At 48.2% G+C, this 11,248-nt stretch overlaps 1 protein-coding gene across 1 annotated transcript in view; it reads left to right on the top strand.

Moving 5' to 3' along the window:
* Window positions 1–410: 410 nt before the first annotated feature.
* The window catches only part of ITGB3 (integrin subunit beta 3), a 54,791-nt gene continuing 43,953 nt past the window's right edge, over window positions 411–11,248 (top strand). The window contains exon 1 of the mRNA XM_047081664.1: window positions 411–518. Coding sequence (XP_046937620.1) covers window positions 452–518 — 67 coding nt within the window. The 5' untranslated portion in view covers window positions 411–451. The remainder of the gene's footprint in view (window positions 519–11,248) is intronic.

Below are 11,248 nucleotides of genomic sequence, written 5' to 3'. Positions count from 1 at the left end.
AACAAATTAAAGTGTGCATGAATGAAACTCAAGGTACAGAGGGAAAGTGCCCGGGAGTTCGGGTGAAAGAGAAAGCCCTCAGGAGGTGAGACTGGGTCAGGAGACGGGCCACAGGCTCCTGGCTTTTCTAAGCATACCCGGGATCCGGACGCGGACCCCGGGACCAGGATGTCTGCGGAGAACGTGCCCACGACCCCGCTCCGGTCCCAGCCTCGCCTCTCGGGGCGGGTCCCGGCCAGGCGGGGGGAGAGGAGCCGAGGTTTCCCACCACCCCCTTGCCGGCGCAGGGTCCAGAAAAGCGCCGGAGGGGAGGAAGCGCGAGTCTGCGGCCCGCCCCGTTTGTCCCACCCACCGCGTCGGCTCCCTCCCCTCCCCTCCCGCTGCGGGAAAAGTGGCCGCGGGCGCCGCTGCTCGCTGTGGGGCGGGCGCGGCGGCGGCGGCGGCGGACGAGATGCGAGCGCGGCCGCTCTGGGCCGCCGTGCTGGTGCTGGGGGCGCTGGCGGGCGTCGGTGTCGGAGGTGGGTGAGGCTCCCGCGCTGCGGGGACGCGGCTCTCCGGAGATCCGCGCCGCGCATCCTGCCGCCGCGGAGTCTGCGGACTCGGAGCCGGGAAACGCGCGGGCCGCCCCCACGCGTCTGCGCTCCGAGTGCGCGGGGCCAGGCTGGGCCGCCGGAGCCCGCAGCCGGGGAGCTTCCCGACCCCGTGGTAGCAGGGCTCAGAGGCCACCTAGGGGCGGGTCCTCTAGGACGCCGGAGCCCTTAGGGGAGTCGGGCGCCTGCCCCCGGCAACCTCGGCGCGCGCGCGCGCGCGGGGGTTGGCGGGCGCACCTTCGGGGCGGCGCGCATCGCAGGTGGTCTGGGGCGTGCGGAGGCCGGCTGGCTCGGGTGGGCGCGGCAAGCTGCGGCTTCCCGGGGCTGTTCCCGCGCGCTGTCGAGGGATGTGGTTGTAGCTGCTCGGATGAGAGTGTGTGCGCGCGCGGGTGTGCCCGCTCCTGCACATTCCTCTCTCTCCTTGGGTTACACTTTCTCCCAAGTTTTCTTTTCTTTTCTTCTTTTTCCTTGGTGGCTCCCGGCAGGAGCGGTTCGGAGGAGGGTGAGGGCTCTGGCTCCCACCCTCCTCCTGGGTCCTGGGTTACAGCAGTGCCTCCGCTTCCGGGATCGCCCTCCAGTATATGCGAGGAGCCACACCACGGGTCCCTGTTACTGGCTTCGATCCCTGGCTTTGTCTCTCCCGCTGTTGCACACACCATGCCAAGGCGGTTAGCATTCGATTCGGCCTCATTGGACCTGGGGAGCGGGTGGAGGGGCAGAGATTACAGTCTAGGGATGCTGCCCGTGGTCCTTCCGGAGCCCTAGTGACCTTGCCAGGGAGAACTCTGGCTCCTGGTCCGCTAGGGCGTTCCTCTGCAGAGGACACCCATGTGTACATATATGTACTCTTAATGAAACCAGTAGTACTCCTTGTAAGACAATTTAAATCCTGCAGAAGGTATTTAAAAGAGATAAGTCCATATCAAAGATAGCTCTTCAGAAATACTTTGATGACTGCCTTCAAGATCTTGTGTGTGTGTGTGTGTGTGTGTGTGTGTGTGTGTATAAGAGATTATACAGGACAAGGCAACAATATAAAAAAAACCACTTTAATGTATGATTGACATACAAAAAGCTGTATATATTTAATGTATATGACTTGATGAGTTTGTAGATAAATGTACACCCAGGAAACCATCCCCACAATCTATATGAATGATGTGATGGGGGAGTTACAGATCATTTATAGGGGACTAAGCTGTTTTTGCCGAAGCTTCCCATGCGATAGATGCTGAAACATGTCAACCGATGTCTTCAGCCTACAGTGAGCAGCCTGGTGACCATAGGACAGAAATACGCATCTCCAGCCTTGTGTCCTGGGAGGTGTTAGAGCCGCGGTTCAGATGCTGCCTGGTGTCGATGAGGGCAGTGGGGCTGCCTGCTTCCGTGAACTTAAAACATTTTCTTTTTACGTCTACAGCTTTCTGAATTTCTGAATGATTTCTGAGTCTAATCATTACATTCTTATAGTCTTAGAAGGAAATGAAGTAACATAAGGTAGAGCCTAGCATGGTGCAGGTGCCAGTATTAGTGAAGATGAGGAGTGTACCTGTCATTTTGGTGTCTCTTCCTCCACCCCTCCCTCCTGGAATTTTTTGTAGATCTGGCTTACAGAGTTGTAATGATCCATATAGGATACCACTGCATTGACATACTTAAGTTTGCATTAAATATCCTTTGGGAGATCTGTTCACAGATTCATCGTTGATTGGGATCATTCCAGCTGTTGTGATGGGTTGTGCTGAGCCAGCCCCAGACTCCTGAGAGCCAGGGTGGAGAAGTATTTAAGAGCTTGCTCTCTAGAGTCAGACCTCCAAAATAATAGACTCCTGGTAAAAGCAATTTCAATTATGTTTAAATCCCCTACCCCAGGGTTGAATCCCCCGCTGCTGGGTTGCAGGTGTTGTCAGATTCCTGGGGAAGCAGGAGGTTAGGATGAGAGCAGAAGAGGGTTGTTGGTCCACACAGTGTTGAAGGGACACACAGAAAGAGCTGGGTGGTGGCACAGAGAGGCTGTCCCAGAATAGGAGAGTCTGGTATGGGGAGAAGCGAGGTTGTTTGAGGGTAGAATTGAAATTTGGAATTTACATGCAAAGATGATCTTTCTGGCTTCACCCAAGAGGTATTGGGTTTTGTGGCTTCCCGAGTTTAAGTCTTTATTCTAACCTGAGACCTGAGGGATAACTAGTTTTGTTTGTTGTCACCATCTAAGTTGATTAGTTCTGAGCTGAAGTGCTAATTTCTCCTTCTGAGTTTATACCCTGGAAACTCTCCAGATGAAGCTTCTGCAGGAACCTTCAGAGCCTGGAGAGACATGGCAGGAAGGCTTGTTGGCTGGGGAAAGGGACAGCTATGGTTTAAAACCAGCCAGATGCGTGTTTAATTCTTGATTTTGCCTCTTATTGGCTGTGTGACCTTGGGCAAGTTACTTCATCTCTTGGGAATCTCAGTTTCCTCATCTGTAAAGTGGAGAAAACAGTACTTCGATGATTATGCCAATTAAATGAGATAAAGGCACAAAATAAGCATTCAACAAATGGCATTTACTATTTTATTATTATTATCAGTTATTATTTTAGAAAGAGAGAACATGAGTAGGGGATCGGGCAGAGGGAGAGAGAGAATCAGCACAGAGCCCTACACGGGTCTGGATGTGGGGCTCGATCCCATGACCCTGGGATTATGATCTGAGCTGAATCAAGGGTCAAATGTGCAACCGACTGAGCCACTCAGGCACCCCAAATGGCTTTTACTATTGCCATTATTCCTATCCATGGTACCTACCATGTGTTGGAGACAAGAGCTATTACTGCTTCATGCAGGCATGCAACCCAGGCTCCCAGAATGAGACCGGTGGAGTCCCTTATTCCATACCCTTGTGACATTCCGCCATTGGTGGTGTGGCATATCTCAGCCACTCTCACCCAGCAAGAAGCCACAGAAGAGACCAAGGAGGAAAGAGGCCCATCATTTGCTTTATATACTAGAAAACCTTAAGTTCTGTCTCTGGGAAAAGAGGAAAGTGAAAGACATTCACAAGATTTCAGGTGCTGTGAGGAGAAGGACATGTCTGTTTTGTTCAGTGCTGTAGTCCCAGTGACTGGCACCCTGGCAGCCAAAATAAATACCTAGGGAAGGCTAGCAAAAGGCATCTGGAGGTGATGTGCCTCATTGCAAGAAACCCAGTATTTGAATATCTGCACTGATTCACAGAGGATCCTCCAGTGTTCCATCTGGGCATTCTGGAGATTTTTAGAATACAGCTGAGACCATGAATTCTTTGGGCATTTGGATCTCTGCACTATGGTGCCTTAGACCTCTGTTCTCAGGGGACCCTCTGTGGATTGTCTGCTTTTTTTCCCTCTTTCCTGGGAGTAGACACTCAGGAGGGAAGCTTTCTCCTTTACCTCCCTCAAAACTGTGTGAGTGGTAGAGATCTCCTGGGGACAGCATAAGATGGGGTAAGGAGGCGACAGTGAGGAGGGGGAAAATGGATATGACTCTGGAATTTCCTAATAGAAATTCTTCCTCTGTAACTCCCCACCACACTCAGGATCTCTGGTTATCATCCCCTCCCAGCCCTGCGAATCCTTCTGCCTCTGTTGGCAGAAATAGCCAAGAAGCATGCCCACAGGAACCACAACTCATGAATCAGCAGACAGATAATTAACTGGGGGAGTGACTGAGCAGCTTCAGGGATAAACCACTTGGCCTGAGCCAGCCCCCTCTGCTGCCCACAGAACTGGCCTGCTACTTCACCCCATCGCCTCACCTCCTTGCCCCTGAGCTCTGCCCGTTCCTAGATGGGAAGATCATTGTGTTTGAAGGAACTCGGTTCCTGAGTGCCAATGCAGGTGGGAGTGGGAGAATGATACTGTCTATTCTTCCTGTGTAAGCTGCTGCTGTTTATTGCAATGTGAAACTATCCAGCAAAAGAAATGTGTAAAATCTGCCTTTTTTCCCCATGTACATAGTGTCTCCGGGAACACTCTTTTTATTATTTGTTTATTTTTTAGAGAGAGAGTGTGCACATACAAGCAGGAGGGGGGGGCAGGAGGTAGGGAAGGGGCAGAGAGAGAGAGAGAGAGAGAGAAAATCTTAAGCAAGCTCCACACTCAGCACAGAGCCCAATGTGGGGCTTGGCTGGGGGCTCCATCCCATAACCTTGGGATCGTAACCTGAGCCAATATTAAGAGTCAGACACTTAAACTGACTGAGCCACCCAGATGCCCCTCTAGGAACACTCTTTTTTTTTTTTTAATTTTTTTTTTTTTCAACGTTTATTTATTTTTTTTGGGACAGAGAGACAGAGCATGAACGGGGGAGGGGCAGAGAGAGAGGGAGACACAGAATCGGAAACAGGCTCCAGGCTCTGAGCCATCAGCCCAGAGCCCGACACGGGGCTCGAACTCACGGACCGCGAGATCATGACCTGGCTGAAGTCGGACGCTTAACCGACTGCGCCACCCAGGCGCCCCTAGGAACACTCTTTTTAAAGTGAGGTTGACTGAAGGGTAATTTACATGCAATAAAATCCACCCTTTTTAGGTATATGGTTTTTTGAATTGTGACACATGTTTAATCAAGCATCCATCACCATAATCAAGATACAGAATATTTCCATCATCCCAAAAGGTTCCCTTGAACTCCTTTGTCATCAATACCCTATCCCCACCTTTAGTTCCTGGCAACCTCTGATCTGTTTCCCGTCCTTACAGTCCTACCTTTAATGGAACGTCATATAAATGAAGTCATAGCCCATTAAGTCTGGCTTCTTTCACATAGCGTGACACATCTGAGATTCATCCATGTTGTGGAGAACCCCAGAAAGCCCAGGGGTTATCTAGGTCTACTTCATCTTCCTCAGGTGCTGAGGCGGTTACCCTGATGGGGCTCCTGGGTGGCTCAGTCTGTTAAGCGTCTGACTTCAGCTCAGGTCATGATCTTACAGTCCATGAGTTTGAGCCCTGCATCAGGCTCTGTGCTGACAGCTCAGAGCCTGGAGACTGCTTTGGACTCTCTGTCTCAAAAATAAATAAAAACATTAAAAAAATTAAAAAAGAAAAGAAAGCAGGGGACCACGTGAATGAAACCCAGATGCAACTTTCCATTTCTAAATTTTCTAACGGGATCAATGCCTTTGAGCCATGTATAACCCATTTGATTTCCCCAGTGCTAAGTAGTGATCTCTTCAGGATATTGGAGAGGACTTTGCAGCAACCAGCACTTTTATTATTAGTCTGGAAAGGAATGCGTATTTTGTGGCCAAATATGGTACATCACAATCCTTGTTAAGTAAACCTGGAGCTATTCTACCTTTTAAAATGTTTTTGCGGGGGTGGGGGGCACCTGAGTGGCTCAATTGGTTAAGTGTTGGTCTTCACCTCAGGTCATGATCTTGTGGTTCGTGGGTTGGAGTCCTGCGTTGGGCTCTGTGCTGACAGCTCACAGCCTGGAGCCTGCTTCGGATTCTGTGTCTCCCTCTGTCTCTCTGCCCCTCCCCCATTCACACTTTGTCTTTCTTTCTTAAAAATAAATTAAAAAACATTAAAAATTTTTTGAAAAATATTTAATTAAAATTTTTGATAGCATATCTGAAAATAATAAGTCTTCCTTCTGGTTTTTAGTCATATTCCCACAAAAAGACTAGTCTCCTTCCCCGCCCCGCCCCCCCCAGCATTTCTTAGCTCAATTGGTGAAGACATTCAGACATTCAAGGAGAGAATGAGGTGATATGCGCTCATTTTAAGAAAGTCAAACATTGGAGAGTAAAATGGCTAGTTTCCCTTTAATTCTGTTCTCCCATAACGTTCAATATTAATTAGATGGTGTGTTCTATTTTTTTTAATGTTTATTTATTTGTTTTGAGATAGAGCACGCATGCTCGACCACAACTGGGGGGAGGGACAGAGAGAGGGAGAGAGAGAGAGAGAGGGAGAGAGAGAATCTCAGGCAGGCTCTGCAGGGTCAGCACACAGCCCCAATGCAGGGCTCGAACTCATGAACTGTGTGAGATCATGACCTGAGCAGAAATCAAGAGTCAGACGCTTACCCGACTGAGCCGCCCAAGTGCCCCCAGGTGGTGTGCTCGATACAGATTTTCCTCCACGTATATATAATAATTCTCATGTGTGTCCCTATGCCTCTACCTAAACTTGTGCTATTTCTTTTTTTAAACTTACAAAAAACACCTCCTTTCATGCAGAAAAAAAAAAAGTCAGTGTGAAAAGATCTGCGGGTCGGAAACTGAGAAACCTATATTCGATTCCCAGCTGTGCAAGCTTTTTCATCTGTTTGCTGGGTGACTTTGCACAAGCCATCTTCCCCCTGAGCCTGGTTGGGCTCTTGGTGTCTCAGGGGCTGCAAAATGGAAGGAGATGGAGGGAGAGACTTTGGTTCACACCTGCCCCTCCTCACCTTCAACTGGAGAAGCTTTTCCTTTAATTCATATCATGGAACTCCATGTAAAGATTTCTTGGGCGGGGGGGGCGGGGAAGAGGGAGGTCTACAGTTAAAAACAGGCTTGAAAAATTTCAAGGAGAGAAGAGAGCTCCAGAGGTTTGGCAAAAGGCACATTTAGTAGCCACTTTAAGAAGTCCCCATAGTTAACCTAAATCTCTGTGCTAAATGGGATTCCTGGGTCGAGATCCACCCGTGGTTTCAAACCCTTGCTTTATTTAGCCACTACACGAGATAAGCTCCTCCAGGTTAAACCTTTGCTGGAGCTGCGTTGCTGGGGGGGTGGGTGTGTGTGACCACCTCTCTGAGATGAGGGGAACGTGGTGTCTCCGATCTGGGACTGCTACATATTGAGAACAGACCATACCCTGCTCTCTCCCGGGCGGTTCCTGAAGGGAGTGGGCCAAAGTCTATTCCTGAGTTCCCGCTGGATTTCAGATTCAAAGAGGCTAACGGGTGCTGATGCTGCAGATGTCCCGGCTTGTAGGAAGCCTGGCATGCTCTGGGGAGCCTACATGTAGGTGAATGCCAGTGTAGAAAATGAGACAGGACTGAGGACATTCAGAATTAGCTTTAATTTTTTTTTTTTTTTAGCTTATAAAAGTAATTCCGCTTGTTGGTAAAAAAAAAAAGAAAAGTTGAAGCAGTGCAGAAGTAGGATAATGTGAAGTACCAAGTCCTTTGTAGTCTTGTCCTTCAAGATACCCGCTGTTAATAGTTACTCCAGTTTTATTCCCCCATGTGTGTCACCATATGCAGTTATTTATTCTTATTGTTATTTCTTTTTAAAAATTTTTAAAAACTGTTTTGAGAGAGAGACAGTACAAGCTGTGCAGGGGCAGAGAGAGAGGGAGGCGTAGAATCCGAAGCAGGCTCCAGGCTCTGAGCTGTGGGCACAGAGACCGACCCGGCGCTCGAACTCGTGAACTATGAGATCATGACATGAGCTGAAGTCAAGACGCTTAACCGACTGAGCCACCCAGGTGCTCCTCTAAGCATGTTTTATGTCAGTTTATATCTTTCCATTATTTATCCTAAGAGATATAATTCTTGCCAGAAGGCATACTGTTATGTGGATGTAGCAGAATTTACTTAATGGATTCCCTGCTGGCGGACTTTGGGATCATTCCCATGTATTTGCTACTACAAATAAAGCGGCAGGGAGTCTCCTTGTTCATTGTCTGCACCTTTGTTCAAGTGTTTCTACAGGTTCAATTTCTTGAACCAAAGCTGCTGGGTCAAAGGACATGAATGTTTTACATCTAAATTGTAATAGGTTTTGCTGAGTTGTTTTCCAAAACGGTGGGAGTAATTTGCCTTCCTACCAAGACGGGGTGGGGAGGGGTGGGGGTGGGGACCGTGAGGACCATTGCCTGCTGTCCGTACCCACCAGACGTGAGCTGGAGGAAGAGGAGGAGTAGCAGAACTGGACAGCTGCATGCCAAGGAGGTCACCAACAGGGCACCGCTGGGCTGGGCCTCAAACAGAGCTTGGTACCAGCTCGCTTCTTCTCTGTGCTGAGTGTGTCACTTGGGAGGTGGGGCCTGTGCTGATAACATTTTCCAGAGCTTGAGATGCAGCATTTGAATCAAGTATCTGTCAAGCTGTTAAGAAGAAATGGGCGTTTGTACATTGTGTGAGTGGTCTTGGGCCCAGGGAGGCTAGGCCTCCTAGACTGGGAGTCACTCGTGATGCTTTCTGGCTGGAATATAGACGTCCAGGACTGGCGGAACCTTGAAGATCTTCTAACCCAACACTGTTTGCTTTACAGAGAAGGAGAAAGGGAGACCCTGAGCGTTGAAGGGACCCTCCCAAGGTCATACAGCTTGTTTAGTGGCATTGGTAGGCGCTAGCCCTGGGGGCTCTTGTCTCCTGGCCAGTGATTTCTTCAGCATATCCTTTTAGAGGCAGAGGGTCCTATGAGTCTGACCCTGGGGCAGGGCTGGGGCAGCGGTGGGGATGGCATTCCTAACTCAGGAAGTAGTTCGAGGGAAGGTGAGGAGGAATGAAGCCAACATTTACTGAGCATCCACCATAGGTGGTTCTTCCACATAAATTATCTCATTTAATCCTAACAACACCTGAGATAAGTACTATGTCCATATTTGGGAGCATGGGGAAAGGAAGCAGCCATTTGGGGTCTCCCGTGTTTGGCCCATGTGGCTGCATTAGGCCCTTTAAATACCAATGAGCAATTACGAGTCCTTGAGTAGAGAATACAAGAGTCACTGGTGTCGCAGCCCAGGGAGATGAATGGGCCTGCTGGAGGCTACCTAGCCAGCGGAATGGCAAAGAAGTGGCTTTGGACCTGAGATCCCCTGCCTATAGTTCTGCTTGTTTTCCCCACCACGTTCACTGTTACGCAATGATAATGATCATTGATTTTACCACGGCTGCCCTATGGTGTTGCTCAGGGACTGGGTGTTAATGTTATATGACAACCATACAGAAGGTAGGACTCGGTCGGAGGAGGGGCCTTCTGCAGTGTTCTGCACACGGCTACCTCATTAACCCAGTTGGAGATGCAAACCAGGCATGATCTGGCTTTGCTTACAAGGGCAGGGCCTACTGGCTGAAGAGTCAGTGAAAGGGTATGGCCGGTGGTGAAAACATTCGAACTTTGTCCAAGCAGGTCCACTTGCTAGGGAGCAAACCTGTCTTTCTACCGTGCCCCACATGTCATCCGGCAGTAAGTCCTTGGAACATGTCTAGGGTCTGACCACACTGTTAACACCGTTACTATCCCAATCCAAATCCCTGCCGTCTGTTGCCTGAATTATTGTAATAGCTTCCTAACTGGTTTCTTTTCATCTTGTTCCCCTTAGGTCTGCCTTCCTTTCAGTGGCCAGGAGGACCTTTTCTCTACTCACGTTTGCTCAAATTCCTCTAGTCGCTTTCCATCATATGGAGAATGAAAGCCATACTCCTTACCATGGTTGTAGTTTTCTAGCGTTTTGGTCCCTGACTGCTTCTCCAGCCACTTGTCTGCCTCTTTCCTCCTCCCTCTCTCTTCCTGCTACTTCTTTAACAGGCTGAAGTCCATCTCGCACTTGTGGATTCTTTCTGGAATGCTTGTCCCCTAGATCTTCTCATGACCCACTCATATCATTTTGAAATGTCAACTCAGAGAGGCCTTTCTTTTTTCTTTTTTCCCCCTTTTCTTAATTGTTTTTTTTATTTGAGTACAGTTGACATACATGTTACATTAGTTTCAGGTGTGCAACGTAGTGATTCAGCATCTCTGTACATTATGCTACATTCACGAGTGTAGCCTCCAATTGTCCCCATGTGATGCCATTGTAATACCATCGACTGTATTCCCTATTCCTATGACTTACTCATCTCAAAGCTGGAAGCCTCTATCTCCCAGTCCCCTTCACCCATTTTGCCCATCCACTTATCCCCTTTTCCCTCTGGCAAACATTGTTCTCTGTATTTATAGGTCTGATTCTGCTTTTTGTTCGTTCATTAATTTGTTTTCAAGATTCCACATATAAATGAATCATATAGTATTTGTCTTTCTCAGTCTGACTTATTTCACTTAGCATAATACCCTCTGGGTCCATCCATGTTATCACCAATGGCAAGATCTCATCCTTTTTTATGGCTGTGCAATATTCTAGTGTGTGTGTGTGTGTGTGTGTGTGTGTGTGTGTGTGTATTACATCTTTATCCACTTATCTATTGATGGACACTTAAGTTGCTTCCAAAGTTGGGTATTGTAGATAATGCTTCAGTAAACATAGGGGTGCCTGTATCCTTTTGAATTAGTGTTTTTTTTTTCTTTGGGTAAATACCCAGTAGTGGAATTATTGGATCATATGATGTTTCTGTTCTTAATTTTTGAGGAACCTCCCTACTGTTTTCCATAGTGGCTGCACCAACTTACATTCCTACCAACAGTGCATGAGGGTTCCTTTTTCTCCACATCCTCATCAACACGTGTTATTTCTTGTCTTTTTGATTTTAGCCATTCTGACAGGTGTGAGGTGATATCTTATTGTAGTTTTGATTTGCATTTCCTTGATAATGAGTGATGTTGAGCATCTTTTCATGTGTCTGTTGGCCATCTGTAGGTCTCTGGAAAAATGTCTATTCAGGTCCAGAGAAGCCTTTCTTGACTATGTTCTCTAGAAGAGACTTCTTCCCCTCATTGATGTTATTCTTTTATTCTCCCCCCCTTTTTTTTAAAGCATTTG

Source organism: Lynx rufus, unplaced genomic scaffold (genome assembly GCF_022079265.1).
Source record: "Lynx rufus isolate CCGP_SWC_20201006 ecotype Redwood Valley unplaced genomic scaffold, mLynRuf1.p SCAF_18, whole genome shotgun sequence".
NCBI lineage: Eukaryota > Metazoa > Chordata > Mammalia > Carnivora > Felidae > Lynx > Lynx rufus.
This window is presented reverse-complemented; position numbering and strand designations above follow the sequence as displayed.